Below are 21,165 nucleotides of genomic sequence, written 5' to 3' on the forward strand. Positions count from 1 at the left end.
CTTATTTGATTCAATAACAAAAACTGAAGATATTTTCATTACCATCATAATCATAGGAACGATAAAAATTGGCCAAATCTTGACATTGAAAATTGCCTCACGTCACAACTAGACATAGGTCTCAAAATAAAATAATTTTGTATGATTTTTGGCTAAAATAATAAAAAATACCACCAATTATAGAATAAGTCCATACAAATTTTAAATTAAAAGTCTAGGCCTAAATAATGAATAATAATAATAATTTCAATAAGCCTAAATAAATTTAATTAATTTTGGACTCTTTAGCATGGAAACTCAAGTGAATAAGTGATTAGGAGAGTAGAAATTCAATTGGTTTTGATTTAAAAAATCTCTAATGTGTTCTAATAGTATACATATCTTATTTTTTTCATAATTATATCAATATGTTTCTATACACATTAACCAGGTATGATTTTGAAAAATCAAATCTCTTATGTACTAATTAGAAAATTCAAAAGAATCAAAATTTATCGTGCCGTGTTATGTTCGAGTCGTGTCGTTTTGGGTTAACGTGTCAACATGAAAAATTAAACAATTATTCGTGTTCTTATCGAGTTACTCGAGTTAAATCCGTGTTTGACCCATTTAATTGTCATGTTGGCGGGTTGTGTCATACTCGTGTTCGTGTCAAAAAGTGATCGACCCAAACCCTATAACTTCGTGTTATGTTAACGAGTCGTGTCCGAAATTCCCACCCCTACTCTACTCTATCCTAGGGGATTTGGGGAGGGGATGGTGCTTACGGGAATTAAAGATGATGTATTGTGAGAAAATGATTAGTATTGTAGAGCGGAGAATACGTAGTCAAAAAATAAGAACCTTAACGAGACTGGTTCATAAAAAAAAATGTTTTGAAAAGGTTTATACTTATCAGTTTCACTCTTATAGTTTTGATAAACACGTTTAGGCTAAGTTTCTCCTATTGTCTAAATGGACTAAACAGATTAAACCCATAAAAATACTAATTTCGAGACACGTCATTCTCTTAAAAGAACATCAACTAAAAGTTCATTAGCGGGAAAAAAACTTGTCTGAAGTCTTTAAGGTCTACACATTACAACCCTAAAGCATTTATTACTTCTGGCCCTAAAAATTTTTCTAATTTGATGTTTCTAACTGTGATAATTTGGTAAGTTGGTTGAATTTTTTCCACGAAAAAACACAGCATGGCACAAGAACCTTTTATGTCCTTTGGCACTTCGAATTCAAAATGCTATGACCTGCCATGCCTGCAGAAGTGCACAAAGAATGAGATCCAATTGTCTCTTGTTCCCCATTTAAAATCTGTCTTTTGATCTTTCTCAAAATCAACCAAAAATCAAACGTAATAATATAACTTAAAATCTCATCCTATCCTTTCTTTTCTTTTTTTTCCAGTGAAATTAGCATTGTTTTGTTATAGTTAGTGAAATTTGAACCTGCTGTCAAATTGCATGAGAGTATATGGTACCCACCACTTGGCTAACACTCCAATCACAAAAGCTCATACTTTCAATTTTAGATTGTAGCATTTACGAGTGAATTAATCACCAATGCATTTTTTTTAAATTCGACCAACATGATATGCACAATTTGAAAGAATAATGCAAACTTGCAAAGCAATCAATACATAAACAAAGAGACCAAAACAACACACGATCATATTCTTCCATCCAAACAGATCTTTGCATCCTGACATATATAAACCTCTTGGGCGAGGATGCACAAAATCAGGACATGAACAACAAATATAGTACAAAACATAGATGGTGTCTGGCAGGTTCGAATTTGGGCAGGTTTAAGCCACCATCAATCTCAAAGCCACCATCAATCTCAAAAGGCAAAAGCCACCAACAATCAAACCACGAGAAGCACCACTGCCAGTAGCAGTTCTGGAGATGAACTGTTGGTTGTTTCACAATTCAAGCTGGGCTATTGTGTCTGGGCACTTTCCTCTTCAAAAATCTACAAGATAAACAACATTACAGTTGTAAGAGGTTCATGAAACTGAGAGGTTATGGGATAATGACAATATCTATGCTATCATGTGGAGACAAACGTTAATAAAAGTTAGTTAAACTTTTGTATCTAATGCGATAAATTCACATCATGATTCACAATCTTTCAAACCTGTTTTGGACGGTCCGGGCGGGTACCACATGTCAAAGTTTTTGGGTGACGAGCGGGTACCACACACGTGGTACTCCGTCGGCAATCCCAGCCGTCCAAACGTGTTTTGGACGGTCCGGATTTTAGAGAAGAAAAAGAGGAGTGAGAGTGGTCGGGTGAGAGGAGAGAGAGGGAATAAATCCGGGCCGTCCAAAACATGTTTGGACGGCTGAGATCGCCGGCGGGTACCGCCACGTGGTACCTGCTCGGCACCAAAAAATTTCTCCCCAAGGAGGCATCCGTAAATTAGATCCAGAAGAACAATGTCATGATTTCATTGACTAGGTATGAATGCGTTTTACACAAGAACGACAAGCCGTGAGAGACACAAAACAACCAAACACGATACAAGCTACGTTAGGACCGATCCTTAGTTCTCCCCTCCTCCACCTCACATAACCCTCTGCCAGATCAACATCGGTTATCTTCCAAGGAAGTCCAGTCCAGTGATCTTCCACATATACGATAACGAGAGAGAAAATGAATAGCTCAATTTTAATGATCTCTCAAGGCAATCATCGCATCATAGGTCAATAACTAAGAAGCATAGACACGAACGCATGATACAAAAGGAAACCACTGACACAAAAAGCATAGATACGAACACATGATACAAAAGGAAACCACTGACACAAAAAATCCCCGAAAGTTGCAAGACAAGACATGGGCTGACTCGTGCAAGATACAATTATACGAGTTGGTAAGGTATGCCGATTAAAAAAAATGGTACACAAGGTAAGCCCACAAAGAGAAGTTACAAAAACCATGCTTGTCCCAAAGATGACGAATTAAAACCATAACACAGACATGGGTAGTACAAGATGGAAGCACAAAAATGGTTTTATTACATCAACACAAGAATTCTGTAGCATGAATGGCTCTGCAGTTATCAAGGCTGGATACTACCAAGAATTACACTGGGGCCTAGAGCAAGGAATACAAAAGTGTTGCCATATTACAGATCCTCCCAGTTTGCCTCTTTACAGCTATAGAGAAGATTTGGGTTAGGAAATTGACAAGAGAACATTACAGAAAATCATATCAAACCATGCTATGAGGGTTCTAATTAATGGGCAATATATTGGAAAAAATGGGCAATATATTGGGAAAAAAAGGAATGTCAATCACATCCAGAAAAAAGTTACTATTCTAGATTCTATAGCACAAACCTTCTAAAGACAGGAACCCTAGAGTACTTACTACATAGTACAGGTGCCCCACAGAAATTGAAGAGATGTTACATTAGTGCATGCAAGAACACTAGAAAAAAACAAATGAAGAGGAACATGGCCAATCAAACATGCTTTTGTTATCACTTTCAGACAAGTTTCTTTCTGGAGCACAAGAAAAGAGATTTTGTGGACACAAAAAGTAGAAATACCTTAGCCAGAACAAAAAGAGGCAAGCATAAAGAATCTACAGAATGTCTGGACGCCCCGCCTCTATCACAAGGCACTCTAATGATTTGTTCCCAGACAATGAAAAGCTGGTATATTGAGGAGACCTAACTCCTAAGATAGAAATGCAAGCTAAGCTACAAACTTCTTACATACTATACTATACTATATCTAATAAGACTAATAAGCCATTAGCACCATGAAGCTGTGACTCTGTGAGTAAGAGAGGAACGGTACCTCACAACTAACATGGTAGCCTGATTCCAACTTAAGGATTTGGAATAGGATAAAATAAAAATACAGCCACACCGGAATATATCCAAAACCTCTACTACGGATTAAAATCATCTTCCTGATCACTTATTTCTATCAGAAGAAATCATAGTCTCATAGATCAACACTCATGATATTTATTGGATTCACATTTAAGGAAAAGTTTGCCGATAATGAAGTAATGTGCATGACTACTATAAACAGATGAATAAACCAGTACCGGACAGTTTCACATCACTGAAAATTAAGGAAATAGAAGTATCTCAAAGGAGGAAAAAACAATTACCTTCAATAACAAAAAGAACACGACCAAGTTACAATCAACTACTCCAAGCCTGCAACTCGGTACCTCAGCTTCATATTGTGATTTTCCTGCCATGTTTTACAAGTTTGTTAGTTTAGTTCCATTCAAACCATAACACCACAAGTTCTATTATCAAATTCCACACCCAAAAACACAACTCCAACATCTTACTGCTACAACAGTAAATTACTCCCAGTGCAAAGACACACAAGGCAGTGTTTGATTTACTGGAATAAAGCTCAAATAGAATGACCATCCCCTTGGTTTGCTCATCCTAACTTTGGATTGTGAGAAAGAGTGTTATAAGAAATGAGCTCTTTCTCGACCCATGGTGATTTGGTGAGAAACCCAAATCCTTTCTTTTCTTTTCTCACCAAATCAGTCAATCTAAAGGGGTCATAAACCGTATCATCATTCACCAATTCAGGCGAATGGCCATTCCATTGGGACCTAAAATCATTCTAGCGAACCAAACACTATCCAATTACCCGAAAAACCATTTCCCAAATTCACAAAAACATGCTCTCAAGAAACAGTACACCCTCACCTGCTCCATAACCCTAGCTGACCCCTTCTCCACAACCCTTGCCAATCCTTCCAACTTGGCAAGCATTTGCTTGTACAAGTCCTCCAACTCTCCCGTATACTTTCCCGCTTCCGGCCCCACCAGCCGGCTCAACCGCCCCGCATCAAACCCCACAGTACGCAAATCCACCTCCTCCCTCTCATTCTTCTCACCCCCCTTCTCACAATTCCGATCCTCCGCCATCGAATTAAATCTCGCAGGATCGCAATCCATCAACGGGAACGGCGAATTAGGGCAGAACGAGCCGTAATGTCCCCGGAAAGCGGGCCCGATGTTGACCACGTCTAGGGTTTTGGCCTCGAAAGACTCGTCCGAGATCCGGAACTGGTACGCCCGGTACTCGTGCGTGTGGATAAGGGGGTTGTGGAACGGTGTCGTGAGGAGGAGGAAGATGCAAGGTGGGAGAGTGAATGTTTGAGTGGAGTTTTGGACTTGGAAGGAGAACTGGATCTTGGAGGAGAGGGAGGAGGTGACGTGGGCTTCGCGCATGGAGGGGCGGGAGGGGGTGCGGCGGCGGGCGGAGAACCAGCCGAGGAGGGAGTCGGAGGTGGGGGAGGAGGAGGTGGAGGAGACGAGGTTGCGGAGGGAAGGGAGGTGGAGTAGGCCGGAGGGGGAGTAAAAGGAGGAGGTGGAGGAGGAGCAGAAGAAGGAGGTGACGGTGGCGACGAGAGGTGGGGAGAGGGAGGTGGGGGAGGGGTGGTCGGAGAGAGTGGTGGTGGGGAGGGGGGTGACGTGGCCGAAGAGGAGGCCGTCGACGTCGGAGGGGGAGGAGGAGAAGCGGTGGAGGAGGGAGGAGAGGGTGGGGCCGGAGATTTGGATCTTTTCGAGGGGGAGGTCGTCCATGGGTTCGGAGCGTCCTAGAATGGACGAACTGGAGAGAGAGAGAGTGTGTGTTCTCAAAAGACTGAAAACCTTTTTGAAGACGGCTTTTAGCTCACTTGGGTACGACGCCGTTTCGAAAGTTTCATCCACTGTTAGGATGTGTCTCCCCTTAGCTAAATAAACTAAAGCCTATATTTTCACGAATTTCTAAGTAAAATCATTCACCTTACATATATCCGGTAAAATACTATTTAACAAAAATAAATTGACTATTGTCATTAGTCTGTAGTCTAACTCAAGTTTAAGCGAAAACTATTTCTCTCTACAAACTATTGTCATGTGTATTTCTAACTCTTAACTCTTTCATCTTGTAGATGTTGTTTTCGGTAGTGAATAAAGTGTGAGAAAAAAATTAGTAGCAATCAAGTTATTAGGTGTTTTCGATAGTGAACAAGTTGTTGAGAAATGTCAAGTTTTCGGTAGTAAATATGTTGCAGATGGGTTTGTGAGAGTAGAATTACTGTAACAAAAAAAAATTTATTGGCAAATTTTTAGTTACCGTGAACGAGATAGTAAAATATCAAAACTTGTTGATTTGTGTGAACGACATGCTAAAAATGTCTACGTTTTTTCTGTAAATTGCTACCGAAAACATGGTACTTAGGTGCATGCAAGAGTGGGAAAAGCATTTAAGCCCGCACGATTAACTTAGAAATTCTAAGACTCTGCTTAGAGGGTGGGCATTGCAGAGGGGGAGAGAGAGAGAGTAGGTGGAGAGAGCCTCAGGCAGAAGGCAAAGGCTATGATGCTCCCAAGTGGTATGGGAGCATCATACTCCCAATGAATTACAAACAACACTTACCATTCACTAAGGCAACCCTTACCATTCAAGGGTTGCCTTAGTGAATGGTAAGTGTTGTCTGTTCTGTGGTAAGTAATTCTTCGTTTTTTAGATCAAAACCACCTCATTTTTTAACAAAACCACCCCATTTTTAGTTTTTGGTTTTGATCTAAGGGCTGTGATTTATCTATTTTCAATCCAAGGGCTGTAATTCATTGAGAGTATGATGCTCCCATACCACTTGGGAGCATCACAGAAGTTTTGCATAAGGAAAAGCATTAGCGGATCTTTCGGTATCTAGTTTTTTGCGTTGACTCTTTGATTGGTGGTCTTCTTCAAAACTTCAACAACCATAGACTATAAGCCTCGCCATGAGTGAGGCGGCGTCTAATCTACAATTGATGGCTAGACAAATTTGTTGACATCTGAGGAAAGGATTTGGTCCTTCTCCTCGAGACCCAAATGTCGAAGTTCTTTTGAAGGATTGGAGTGACGTTGATGGCCCCCTTTTTTTTTTTTTTTTCAGAACTCCTCAGGAGAGCCAAATATTTTTAGTTGAGAAAAGAAACAGTTGAGCATAGGTAAGGCCTTGTCTAAAACGCTCATGCCATAAGGGGGGAGGTGAAGGAGATGCGTGCGACTTGTCATATCTCAGAAAAAGATTTGAAGGATGCCAAAAAAGTACAAAATTCTCATAGGCATGATTAACGACCTCGACTTGTGCCATTTGGTTTCTAAGGTATAATTCTTGTAGTTATTTGGTTCTTTATCTAATTGTCAGAGTTGTGCCATTTGGTTACTAAAGTATAATTCTTGTAAACCAATTGTTTTTTTCCATCGTAACTCTAGGCTTGTTTGGAAGTCAACCCTGATGACTCAGGATTGTTCGATATTCACAGTGTCTCTATGATTTTTGTCTTGAGAGATCCCGACCAGTTCATCTAGAAGAAGTGCTTCTGGTAACTATTTGAGCATCAAGTGTATTGAGATGTAAACATAAGTGTTTGAGATGTAAAATAAGTATTTGGGATGCTAAAATATCCTTGAATGGAGCACTATATAGGCCGAGAATTTTATGATGTAAACATGAGTATTTTTACATTCCAAAATTATTAAATATGAGTATTTAAATATTTATCCTCAACGGTGGTGGTAGTAGTAGGGCGATGGTGGTGGTTGTAACGAACCTGATTTTTGGTAAATAAAAATTTTGTTAAATATTTAAATTTTATTTTAATTACTTGGATTGCTTTTGAAATTTCTTTTTAATTTCTAATAATCTGTCATAATTAGATTTTAGACTTATAAAATTATATCTTTTCGTACCAAACAATCTAGTTATTTTCTAAAGACAAGTATACTTATAGAAGCACTTGTATATTTTCCTAATAAATAAAATAAAATCTTTAAATAATATTTCTTGACTAAAAATTCTACTTGGCAAGTAGAATTAGCTTCCAACCAATTGGTTAGAGAAACTTAGTTACCCTTTAACCTAGTTACATTCTTCTAATCTTAGATGGACCTTTTTGACCATCTTTTAGCATTGTGAACCTTTCCAACCCTATACTATAAAATCATTATATCTTCCAAGTGTATTTTTATTTTTTATTTTTTTTTATTTCTTCTCTTTCTTTACCCTTGGATCAATAATTACTAGGGAAAATTTTATCCCTTGGGTAATAAAAGTAAGTCAATTCCCTAGATTTTTTAAGTACTTATATATCTAGATATATGTACCTTATAAGGTATTTTACTAGATTTCTAGGTACACAAATAACCTTATATATAGGTACGTGTACCTTATAAAGATATTTTTCCTAGATTTGCTAAGTACACCTATATATTTATATATAGGAATATGTACCTCATAGCCATTATTATATTTCTAGGGAATCCTAGACCATACTCCTAACCTTTGCCCATTGGATAATAAATACTAGGGGAATTTTTATCCAATGGATAATAGAAAACCTAGACTTGCTGTAAAGACCCGTAAATTCATAAAATTTATTTAAATGTTTTATAAGGAATAAAAAGGAGGAAATTGATATGAGAATTTGAGAATTTGAGTTAATGTGTTATAGGATTATACTTGAGGGATGAGTGTGTGATTAGTGTGTAGTGTGTATAAGGCAGGTGTGTGTGTGTGTATAGGGAATAATTCTTCCCATTTTCCTCCCATCTCACTCTCCCGTCCTCTCCTCTCTCTCGGCTCCCTCACCCTCTCTCTTGCTCTCACCCAAAATCACCCCAAAGCCTTCACAAAACAGCCTTCAATCCTTCATTACTTTGCATAGTGGAGCTCGTTTATCGTTGATTTGAGCTCGGTGGAGGCATATTCCGTCCAGTTTCAAGATTTGGGGCTAGGGCTTGAAAATTCTTTGAATTCGTTCTTCGATCTTTGAGGTTGGGAGTTCTAACTTGCAATATATGTTTATGATTTGTTTTTATTGCTTGATTCGTGCCATTGATCGTGGTTATTGTTGTTGTTGTTGAGAAACCCATGAAAATCTGCAGAAAAGCTGCTCGAACAGCCTTTGTTATCGATACCTTTGTGCTCCAAAACCTAAAAAATCACTTGTTATCAATACCATTTGCCATTGTTATCGATACCCTAGCGTCTGGAACCATTTTTGACCAAATGGTATCGATACCTTTGTGTTAGGTATTGATACATGTTGCTTATCTCCAGCTTTCACTATTTTCCTTCGTTTTTCACCGTTTTGGTTTTCAATCACTTCCAACCTACTCTAATACTTCCCGAAAGATCTTTTACATGATTACTCGTACCTAATGACTTCGTTGGATGTATCCAAGACCCTAATGCCCATTTGATTGTGATTTACGAAAATCGCTTTATAAACCAAAGTTGGATTTGAACGGTACGGACTAGTTGGAAAAAGGATTTCGAAACTTTACGGACACGATGAGAACGTTTCAGGACTCGTCGACGGGTGAGTGTCTGGCAGAGGACTTCGGGGTTCTTTAACAAGCCCGGTAGGAGCTATATGCTCATGTTTTATACTTCAGGACCTCCCATCGGGTAAGGTGCCTGGCAGAGGACTTCGGAGTTCTTTAACAAGCCCGGCAGGAACCTCGGCCCAAGACACTTGTATGTGACACGGATGACATATGGTGTTTTTAAAGTTTGTTCTGTATGACACATGATTGGTTTTGAAAATGAAAGGTTGGAATCGGATTACTGTTGTTGCCCTTTTCGTTGGTTTTGGTTGCCATCTCTCATCCTATGACCGTTCTTGCATTTCATCTGCATACATTGTTAGATTAGAGCTTTCTATTAGGCTAGTGTAGCTCAAACTTTATATTATATTTTAGGTACTAACCTTGGGTAGTAGTTGCATGCTTAGAGTACTTGAGCGTGGACACTCTTTTGAAAGCTAACATTGAAGAAGTTATATACTCATCTTTGTGAAAGCTAACATTGAATCACCTTTTGAAATATGTATTTGTAACTTCATTTGATACTTTTGTTGATTTTGGGGCCGTTGAGCCGATGACGTACCTTTTGTAAACATTTGGACGTTAAAGTGTAATTTATGAAAATGGGGATGTTAAATCCTTTTGGGTTGTGGTACGGATAATTGTGAGGTTTTTATTTATGAAAATCCTTTATATTTATGTTGAAAAATCGAGGGTGTGACACTTGCCATTGACCTCCAAAGATATTGTACTAAGATTTTTAGGTACACATATATGGTTATATATAGATATGAGTACTTCTTAACTTATTTTATTTCTAAGAATCTTGACCATATCTTCTCTAGATGGACACTTGAAAACCTTACTCTTTCCTAGACTAGATCATATAGCACTTAAAGTGTACTTATACATATATATATATACACACACACACACACACACACACACACACACACTTACCAACCCAATCTTTGAACCATCATTTCCTTATCCATTAAATCTTCCTAAAATCTACCCAAAGTACAAAATCTAGTCTTCCATTGAAGGTTACTTGTACGCTACCCTTCAAACTACCCACCAAGCCATGCTTTGACATGACAAAAGAAGAAGAAAATCAAAGATAAGATAGGAGAGAGAGAGAGAGAGAGAGAGAGAGAGAGAGAGAGAGAATTCGAGTGAGAGAGGGAGAGGGAGAGGGAGAGCCCTTGGCCTATAAATAGCAAGCTCACTTCAAATCATTCTCACACCTTCACTCTTTGCTCTCACTTCTCTCTAGAATTTCTAAACTTTCTTAGATCCAAAGTTCAAGTTTCTTGAAGTTCTTGAGAGTTACCACCAAACCACCTCCAAAAATCACCCATAGATCTTTAAAATAGTCTAGTTTAGTCAGCAAAGTTGTTTCTAGGAAGAGAAAATCCATCTCTCTTCCTTTCGAAACACTTCGGAGCCGTTACGCCGCCGATTCGTAAAACCGACGACCTATTCTCAAAACCGACCAACCGCCAAGAAGAAAGATAGAGTCCCCTTGTCCATCAACTCCAAGTATAATGTAGAACCATATGTTGGAAGTATAAGTAGATTTTTCCGTATATAAGGTTATCTATCACCTATAAGGTTTGAAATGTATGATAGTTAATAACTTACTTTGCTAATGGAAGTATGAGCATGTTGAATAACCGACTTTTACTTCAATAAACATATATTGTTTTGAACTTCCTACAAAAGAGAAAAGAATGGATTTTGAAAGATGGAAACTTATCGCTTGTTTAAAAATATTCATATTTTGATCTTAGGATGGTTATGAGCATGTATACATGAATTGCTTGCATTACTTGTCTTGTTGTAAAGTATAAGTAATTTTCATTCCAAAGGCGTCCGTACATGTGGCGTTATGCTTTAAGTTGTGATATGAGTATAATAGAATAATATAGAGTTGGATAATCTTACTAGTTTAGTTTCAAGATTATAATGAATGATTTATGATTACATATGTGAAAAGTCCTACCGCGGAGTCGTTGCATGAAAATGAGACACAAAAATCGAGAAAGTAGAAACATAACACCTAAAGTGTGGTTAATGAAAAGGCGTGTTTTGAAAAGGTGAAATGTTTTGAAAACCGCAATGTGGCTGGAAGTGGTAGCCCATTATGTGGTGTGTGTTTTGTGTGCCAATGGGAACTCGGTGCAACGGAACCATTGTGAGGATACTCGGGAGACCGGAACGGCGGAACCGAGGTTGGGTGTGCGGCTTGGTTATCCGCGGAGAGGAGCCAATGCAAAGTGTGCCAATGGGAACCCGGTGCGGCGGAACCATTGTGAGGATACTTGGGAGACCGGAACAGCGAAACTGAGGTTGGGTGTGTTTAAAACGATTTTGAAAACGTTGATATGGTTATGAAATGTGAAAATTGGTGACACGGTCTACGAGGAGTCGCGTAGGAGAAACTCGAAAAATCATTGACACCAACGTTAGTTGAATAGTGAATGCGGATGTGTCATTGTTAACTATTTTGTCGAATATGTATGAACTATGTGCAAAGCATTGAATTTATGATCGTTTGCTTGTAAGTTAATGGTTAGTGGGTATGAGTTACTCTATTGAGCTTTTGTAGCTCACGGTATTACCTTTGGTGACCCTGACATATTATATTGGCGGCGACGCTGGTATAATGTGTCAGATTCTTATAAATGAACATGGTGAACTCTACATCTTGAAAGCCTTTGGAGCCGAGGAGCTGACCAGGATGGAGGAACAGGCGGAACAGTAGATAGGAACCTTAGTTCCCTCCCTTATTTGAATAAAGTACTCTTTTGAAATTTATGCTGTAATATTGAGTCAGACTCTATTTAGATTTTCAATGAAATTTCCTATTTAACGTTCCTAAAATTCGGGGCGTTACAGTGGCGGTAGCAGATGTAGTGGTGTGATGGTGGCAGTGGGGGTGGGGCGGCGGTGGTGGTCGGAGGGAGGGGTTAGTGGAGAGAGAGAACATGATTAAAATCCTGGGAGGTCATTTTTGCGTTGTACATATTCTTTTTCAAAGTAAAATGGATGTAAGACTTTACAAAACATTATTAATGGACTAGAGGGGGTTACAAACTTAAGAAGTGGACTTGATGGATTACAAACACACTATAGTAGACCTAGACAAATTTTTTATAAATGGTTTGCTGCATAGTGCAACGATTTCATGGTGTGATGACAAAAATACCAATAACGAGAAAGACAATCAAGCTGTATATTCATTACTGGATAAATCAAGATAACAGAAGTAGAACAACATCAATGATAAAACTCATTTCAGTGTGGATTTACGATAATGAATGAACAAAATAATTCAATATAAATGCTTACTTTGCCTAATCAAAAATACGAATAACACATATCGGTATGAATAAATTCTTACAGATGAATTCAAAACCTTCCGTAAGTGTAGGCTCCACATTTACCGTAGATCTGTAACCAACTCACATGCATTGAACACTTCTAAACACATATGTGACCGACCGAATCCGTAACATCCATGTGCGTCCAATGTATTACTTTTTCCTAATACACATAAAACAAAAGGATAGCTACATTTCTTGAAGAAACACGATATAATATACCAGATCTAGACATATGGAGAGCCCCGAGTTACTCCAAATCTGTTCATTATAACTTTTTTTCTTCACTAAAATGCATAAAGTCGATTGAAACGACTACGAGGTTAGCCAAACCATCATTGCTATGATATGATCCCCTCAGACACGTGTTGCCACCACGGTGGCGGCAGAAGCCGCGGTATTTGTGGCGGAAGCGGTGAGGAAGGAGAGGAATCCGGGTGCCGCCGTTTCCTGATCGTCTAAAAAGAGGTCTTCTGGAACCCTAAATGCACCATGAGCGCAAACTATGGCGATTCCAACCATGAGAGCGGAGATCAGAACAGATCCAACGCTGGTGAGGAAGATCACTACAATGCTGGATACAATCAACATACCTACAAGGACGCATAATTTTAAGTTAAAACTTTAAAAAAACTCTTGGTTGGCCGAGTGTTAGAATAATTCAATATACTACTTAATGGGCTAATAAAGATAATTTTAAATTTTTTTTGAAAAGAATTGAATACTACAGTCCTCATTTTTTATCCTCGTTCGATCCTAACTGAATAAAAGTTTCTAATATTTATAATTGACAACACTTTTATAATCTCTCTGTCTTCATTAATAACTGTCCTAATTTATTAGTCATTTTTTAAAGTCCATTCCACTTTTCAATAAATTACTATATTGTATATTATAAAATTTTATATAATTTTAAAACTTTATTCTTTTATTGAATAAATAGAGATCTATCAAAAAGATTGATATTGAATATAAAATATATTGACATTTGAAACTTTTAACCAATTAAAGATCCGATTATGTAAAATGAGAGACTAATAAATGAAAGCATTCAATATGAATATATCTCGATTAGTTTTATGAAAAAAGAAATTTAAAATCACCTAAAACTCGTACAAGATATAATAAATTAAAAAGTCAACTCCCAAGAAAGACTAAAAATCGGGAGCATCTGCCCTCGGTCCATCCATGCATACCTAGCGTTTCTCGTTCGGAAAACGTGCGGCCGAAGATGACGAGCGGGGGATCGGAGGGGCGGAAGAGGTAGAGGAAGAGCCAGGCGGCGAGGAGGGCGAGAAGGAGGAGGAGGGCGAAGGGATTGGTGAGGAGAGAGACGGCGAGGACGGCGGCGAGGCAGGAGAGGTAGTTGACGCGGAAGTAGGCGTAGTTCTTGCGGATGCGGAGGGTGGATTCGGAGAGGGATTCGGGCTTGGAGAAGGCGGAGCGGTCGACGAGCTCGGTCCAGGGGCGGCGGTGGGAGAGGCCGGTGCGGATCGTGTCGGTTATGTGGGAGATGAAGGCGCGGAAGGCTGGGGTGGCGATTGGTGGCTGGGATTCGATTGTGGTTGTTTGGGTGGTTGTGAGTGGGAGGACGGAGGGTGAGGAGGAAGCCATTGGATGGTTTTGGGGAGCAATTTGGCGGGGAGAGAGAGAGAGAGAGAGAGAGAGAGAGAGAGGGAGAGTGGGAGAGGAGATCTAGAGAGAGAGAATTAGGTATAGGAGTTACGAAAGAGAGAGGCGTTTCGCCGCTTTCGCGCGTTAGTTGGTTTGAGAGAGATGGAGAGAGAAATTTTGTCGGTGGATCCAGTAATCACGAAGCCAATTATATGCAGCCACGTCGGAAGAATGTGTTTAAGGGTTGCTTTGGAGTTTTGGGCACGCTTTTGTCAGCACATGGAGTGCTTGTGGGTGAGATTTCATTGGCACAGTTCAACCATGAAATCAACAGTTAATGAACGGTAAAATTGAGTTTTCCCACCTAAATGATGAGAATGACTACGTTCGGATACAACTGTGTTTGAAAGGTAAAATTGAGTTTTCCCACCTAAATGATGAAAATGACGAGTTTGGATACAACTGTTTTTGAAGACGTCCTGTGCATGTGAGATCTCGTGCATTGAACGATTTTGGACACAATTGTGTCCGGAATTGTGTTTGTTTAATGAAAATTGAGCGAGGAATAGATCAAGCCCTTACTAATATTCGATTGATTTGATTTTTTATAAAGATTCTCAAAACAACATTTTCAATAAATTGAGCGGCTCAAATCATTTGTGTGAGATCCTGAGATCCATCTCCACATGTGTACCCATATTTCTATTGATTTTACCGAAGGAGAATTCCCCTAAAGAAAAAGTCAACTTTGAGTTGGGTGAATATATCCCATATATTATACATCCATCCTCGTTTGTCTATGATTAGCTGAGATTCCAGTATCACCTTCCATCGGTGGAAGTGACATGAATTTTGTACTACTCCTAATAAACAAACTTGGGTACAGCTTACACTCAGACAAGATGCTCGAAGGCAACAAAACTATAGTGTTAAGACTACTTTGACTACGGAATGACAGGTTGGAAATTTGGAACACAATCCAAAAGTGCAGACAATTTCCCAGAAGGGGAGGCTCCTCATCAACTGATTTCAACACATCCATGGGTTGAATGATATCATATGTGGATGGCAAGACCATCTGCATAAATCTTCAAATTACCAGAGAGGAAAAAGAAAAAGAATCAGCTGCACAGATTTCCGATATCACGAGTAGGATCCAGTTCTCCCCTTAGTTACGATAAGGAACATGGGCATGACCTATGCTTCTAAATAACCAAATCACCAGTGCGGTACACTCTGACACTTGCACACGGATAGGGTAATGTGACTGACATGTAGCCGAACATTCGCCTAGCAAGTAGCATACTTTCCAATTCGAATTTACCAGGAGCTATGCATGGAACTCCTAGATGCATCAAATGATCAAATGCCCCAAGTGAACACTCTACTTCAAAGAGAAAAACAAAAGAGATATACCAACAAATCGACTTTGTGGGCGTATCATGTGTCCTTGAGATGAAAATTAAATGACACTGACACTATAAAAAGATACCCGCACTCAAAACTTGTATCAAGTCCATGTAACATAGGTCATGAAAGACAACAGGAAAATTATAAAAATTTGCCCAAAAGGACCAAGATTTGGAATGCAGAGAATTTTTCTGATTCAAAGGAATGCAGAGATCGCTAAGGCTAAATATGACTATCCTTCCTGCGGACCAAGCACTCATTCCAAAGCCAAACCAGACACAACAGACCCTGAACCTTCACACCAAACTGATCCTCTGCAAAGCTAAATGGCAACTGAAGTGTGTATTTGAAAGGATAAAAGGGGAAGACAATTTTTACAGAATGATTTCCCTTGAACAAGAACTAATGAGTAAATGATAGTAATTATATGACTGAAAGCAACTTTCCAACTAGTGTAGCAGGTGATGAGCCACAATATCTCTTCAAACCAATCAAACCAGACCTGAACCATGAACCATGAGTATATAAAATCACGACCATTACGTTTCACCAGTATAGCTGGACATCACTACATAGCTTAAGCCCGAAGGCGTGTTTTCTCAACAAGAGGGGAAAAAAGAAGAGAAGATTCCCTCAACATTTTCACCCTAAGTGCAAGAAAGTTCATGAAAAAAGGATGCGCATAAAGAAGGCATTTAGTTTGATTCTGAGTCATCATAACATAAAACTTGAAGGTATACTGTCCTTCCCAATACTACCATAAGTCATAATTCCAAGTTACAATAGAAATATTGTCTTGATTCCACACATAGCATCCTGTTCAAGATAGAATCAAGGTAATACACCAAGAGTGCTACGGTACTTAGAAGGTGGTCCCATTCCATCCGAAGTTAGAGCCCTGTGAAAGAGGAAAAAAACAAAAAGAGAATAAGGAATCAGCACCACAAAAAACTGACGGAAATTGCAAGAAAAAACTGTGGACATTGTCTAACATAGAGGGCATAACATAATTTATTTCAAAGGATACAGAAAAGCATAGATGCTGAAATCTTAAGAAGTAGAGATACCAACAAAAGCATTATCCATTGTTCTGAACCATAAGGGCTTATTTACATTATCTAGGACTGGTGTAAAGCATGTAGACACTGTGCATATTCTTGACTTTGATGGGCCTAAACAAGCAGGAAGAATGCAATGAGAACACACGAGTGCATGGCAATGATTCTCAGGGATAAGTTAGAAGGTCATGAATGATGTAGCTTGCCTTGGTGTCATAGAATTTCAGGAAGAATCGTGACTTGGGAACAGACAACTTGGTTTCAAGTATTGCTGAAATTGCACCACTAAGCTTCTTGTTCGCATCTGGAGTAAGGCCCCCAATGGAAACCAACTCACCATAAGCTGCTGGCTCCTCAGTCCCACCAAAAGACATGGGTACTGAACCCTTCAACACAATCATGACATACTGTAAACAAATAAAAACAGAGTTGTTTATGGCTTAGACAAAATATTCCATTCAAAACTAATAAAAACAGAGTTGTTTATGACTTAGACAAAATATTCCATTCAAAACTATCAGTAGCGCATAGCCCTTTAGCTCACTTAAAGAAATACCACGGTAAAATTTGATGCATCAACTAGATTAAATCAAACATCACAAAATTAAGCTTTTTGCAAAGCAACAATTCACAACCTGATCTGAGTGACACCATAACAGCTAAGTTCAACCTAAAAAATGAAGTTTCTATATGGTAGTATAAAATGTTCACTTCACTGAGTTTACATGACACCACAGCCTTGGCTGTTGGGTCGCCTCTGAGTCTTTGATGCAACACCAACAATTTTTACAAGATAGTGAACGTAACTTTAAGAGAAGGATACTTATTTCCTATTACAAAGTGACCGTCACCTATGAGTTAGTAAGTGATTGTCAACATGACCAAATGATCATCTTAAGAAGACTTGTACATCCAGTTAACATTTTAGCCTGCAACTGTCTTTGTCTTGGGTGTCATACTTATAACAAAAGAACATGCGCTGAAATCTGCTTGGAATACATGTACAAAGTATAAACATGGATATCTAAGAGCATCTCCACCACTACTCAAATCTTGACACCATCTTAAGTTGGAGCACAAAATCCTCCCCCACACTTTTACTGAAACTCGAACCAAAACGGGTTCTACTAATTTCTTTCACCCAAACAAAGGGAGACTCTTTTCTTTACTCGGATTTTTCAAGGCCCGTCGTGACTTCTACTCTACCACTGCAAAAGCTTTTACTTGAATACACGTGATCTGGGTTAACCCATCAAACTAATTCATATCAATTAAAGCTTCTACCCAGTTGTACTCAACTTAATTAAGTAAAAGGCTGGAGATTAACAACACGAAATACTGCAATCGAGCTTCAAAGACTGACACCTTAAATCAGTTAACTATCCCATAAAAGAACCTTTTTCATAGAAATGAAACAGCTGGAAACAGGACAGAAACCACGGAAATGAGTATCTGACAAAAAAAACAAAAGGATCTATTATCACTCTTGAAAAGAGCAAGAACAGGAAATGACGTGAACAACAAATGCAAATTGAGTTATATCCAGGAGAGAGAGAGAGGGTACGGCTTCGGGTTTGCCGATGAGTTTGGCGACGGTGGTGGTGGCTTCCTTGAGGATGGAGGAGGTGTCGACGCCCTCCAGGCTCGCGTTGGTAGAGAGGTTCAGGCAAGGCATCGTCTCTTCCTGCTTGAGATATCAAAACCCTAATTTTTGCTCCCTCTCTCTCTCTCTCTCGAAACGCTCAACTCAACCTCTCCCTCTGCCTCTAGCAGTCTCTGCTTTATCTACCCGCTGGAAGCTGCTATTTCCACACAGTTTTTACCGCAGGGCACTTGCTTTTAGAGCATCAACGTCGGAGTAGGTATCTGACCGAGATCCCCTGTCCGACCCGACAAGGGCCAGTTCTACTACTCTAGGCTGTTGATCTCGTAAATCAACGATTGAGATGTGCCAAATATCTTTTGCTCTTAAATGATTCATTTTTGGTCGGCACATTTCAACCGTTGATTTGCAAAATCAACAACCGAAAGGAATGAGACGAGCCCCTGTTCGGATTGGAGTTTGACAGGGGATCCGGGTTCGAGAAGTAGAGCTCAAAAAGGGTAGTGTATCAGATCAGCAAAATCCAAAGGTAAAATACATTTCTTAAAAGGAAAATTATAAAATCAACTCAATTAGCTAACAATAGTGAGTGTGTGAATGTGTATTAAAAGATGTAAAAAATAAATAAAAACACATATTTTTTTTGCCTTCTAGTGTGTTTATCGTCAGCTCAGTGGGCTGACAATAACAATACCGTTTTTAAAATGGTTCGGTAGAAATAACTTAGTATTGTTCACTTTATTATTTTTTCTCACAACTGACACACTCTCCTTCCTTCCCTCTATCTTTGCTTGTAATTTATAATACCATAAGTGTCATATTTTATCATATTTTAATAGATGGAGAGGATTATACAGAAGATTGGTGTGGTATGAAAGTCAAGAAGAGGATCAAAAATACATTTTTTCACTATTCACTTGCCATTTCGACTAAGCCTTGGTGTAATTGCTCTTAAATGCCAAATATACTCGCGTTAGGGAATAGCGAGTTCATGATACATTAGGAATTAAAAATATGGATTTATATAAGTTTTACTATTTTATTGGTCGGAATCGTTCACGTTGGAGATCTCGTTGATAACACAAAACATATACCACGATGAAAATCACGCTAATAGGATATAGACAAATATTTCATCGAGAAGCTCGCGTTGTAAATTGCGACTTAATCCAACTGCGCGATAAATTTCACTAGCAACCCTATCATATTGCATACCCTTTATTCTCTAAAATCACTTCCTTATTTTTGTGAAATTGTGACACACATGTATCCACATTTTCAACCAAACAGTTTTCGAAATACAACTTTGTCCTTATTTCTTCTAAGTTATTTTAAACGAGCGCACTCGTTTTGTCTTTTTACAGATATTTTGAAACATAACAAACACAAACAAAGCCGGAACTCATCTCTCTCCATACATAATCGGTATCTTATCATCCATCATACTCAAATCAAATAAAAAATGAGATACCAATTCAAACTCAACAATCACAGTTATTGTAAAATCAAGACAAACATCAATTGAAATAAATATGTCAATTACGAAACTTCAGAATTATATAGTATCAAACCCAATTTGTGTTTAATCAAATGATAACCACTAATGTACTTGCAAACTAGCTCAAGCAATTGGATGATTGTTTCAAGATCATTTAGGCCCCGTTCTGGAAATGGAAATAAGTACTTATTTTTTAAAAAGGCAATTTTCAAGCACAAAAATCATGTGTTTACGTAAATAATTTTCCTATCAATATGGATCTTGTTTGATAGATCTCATTGAGATCTTTTATACGGTGAAAAAAATTAAAAAATAAATTTTCATTTATATTATTTTGAGTTTGAAAATGTGAAATAAGTCTTAGGTTAAGCTGTTCCAATCCCAAGTAACACACCAACACTTCTTGCCTTTTAAAAAGAATATACTGAAAGAGCATAACCAAATTGTAAATCCATTTGCGTTTAGATATAGAGGTGGTATATGGTGTCTTGGAGAAGTGGATAGATTGATCTAATTGTCTTTTTATTTGTATTTTTTGATTTTCAAAATACCAACTTTTTCCTAATTTTCTCCCCTCTTTTTTTAGGAGAAATTACATTGACCCCCCTTTAATACCACCCGGCCATATATTATTCTTCTTAACTGCAAAATTCAGCACTTAACCCCTTTAACTACCATTCGTTGAAATCACCCGGATGACGTTAAAAGAAGTCCCGGAGTTACCTTATTACCCATTTTCTTTTGTAGTATATACTATACCCACATACACATATGTATAACTTTCAGATCTAACTCCATAGCCATCAAACCCACCCTCTCCACGTTGTCACTTACCAGTTTGAACATAATCCACCATCTTAACACCACTACTAATTGCTATAATCACGAGTATACCTCCACTTGGGCATTTCTTCGAATACCTTTCGTGTAAACCCAAAAAAAGAAGAAAAGGAAGGATTTTGCAGCGTTTTTAGTGGAAAAAGGAAGGGAGCTCAGAAATGGCAGCGTTTTGACCGGAAGGTGTTGAGATCTAGATCCGTCGGGTGCAGTGGCGGCAGCAACCAGAGCTTTTCCGACGACTTTTCAACTGGATCTCGATTGGGTTCTATGACTGTGCCCTCCGGCGAGCCGCATCGTACAGAAAATCCAGAGAGAGGGAGCACGAGAGAGCATAGAGAGGGAGGGGGAATTGAATCGAATTGATCAGAGAGAGAAAGATTGTAAACTGCAGATGTAGTTCAAGAATGAGAGAGGATAT

At 38.6% G+C, this 21,165-nt stretch overlaps 3 protein-coding genes across 3 annotated transcripts; all 3 read right to left on the reverse strand.

Moving 5' to 3' along the window:
* Window positions 1–1,615: 1,615 nt before the first annotated feature.
* Window positions 1,616–5,633, reverse strand: LOC131326099 (uncharacterized). Its single transcript, XM_058358697.1, has 3 exons — window positions 4,694–5,633; window positions 4,129–4,214; window positions 1,616–1,968 (listed from the first exon to the last, which is right to left on the reverse strand). The coding sequence occupies exons 1-2, from the start codon at window positions 5,573–5,575 to the stop codon at window positions 4,167–4,169; spliced, it is 930 nt and encodes a 309-aa protein (XP_058214680.1). The 5' UTR covers window positions 5,576–5,633; the 3' UTR covers window positions 1,616–1,968; window positions 4,129–4,166.
* A 6,991-nt stretch (window positions 5,634–12,624) lies between these two features.
* On the reverse strand, window positions 12,625–14,518 carry LOC131326100 (PRA1 family protein B4-like). The gene is made up of 2 exons (XM_058358698.1): window positions 13,921–14,518; window positions 12,625–13,317 (listed from the first exon to the last, which is right to left on the reverse strand). Exons 1-2 carry the CDS (start codon window positions 14,336–14,338, stop codon window positions 13,082–13,084), a joined length of 654 nt encoding a protein of 217 aa, XP_058214681.1. The 5' UTR covers window positions 14,339–14,518; the 3' UTR covers window positions 12,625–13,081.
* Window positions 14,519–16,251: 1,733 nt separating this feature from the next.
* Window positions 16,252–18,716, reverse strand: LOC131326101 (uncharacterized). The gene is made up of 3 exons (XM_058358699.1): window positions 18,371–18,716; window positions 17,013–17,213; window positions 16,252–16,646 (listed from the first exon to the last, which is right to left on the reverse strand). The coding sequence occupies exons 1-3, from the start codon at window positions 18,479–18,481 to the stop codon at window positions 16,611–16,613; spliced, it is 348 nt and encodes a 115-aa protein (XP_058214682.1). The 5' UTR covers window positions 18,482–18,716; the 3' UTR covers window positions 16,252–16,610.
* Between the last annotated feature and the right edge of the window lie 2,449 nt (window positions 18,717–21,165).

This window comes from Rhododendron vialii, chromosome 5a (assembly GCF_030253575.1).
Source record: "Rhododendron vialii isolate Sample 1 chromosome 5a, ASM3025357v1".
In the NCBI taxonomy this organism is placed as follows: Eukaryota; Viridiplantae; Streptophyta; class Magnoliopsida; order Ericales; family Ericaceae; genus Rhododendron; species Rhododendron vialii.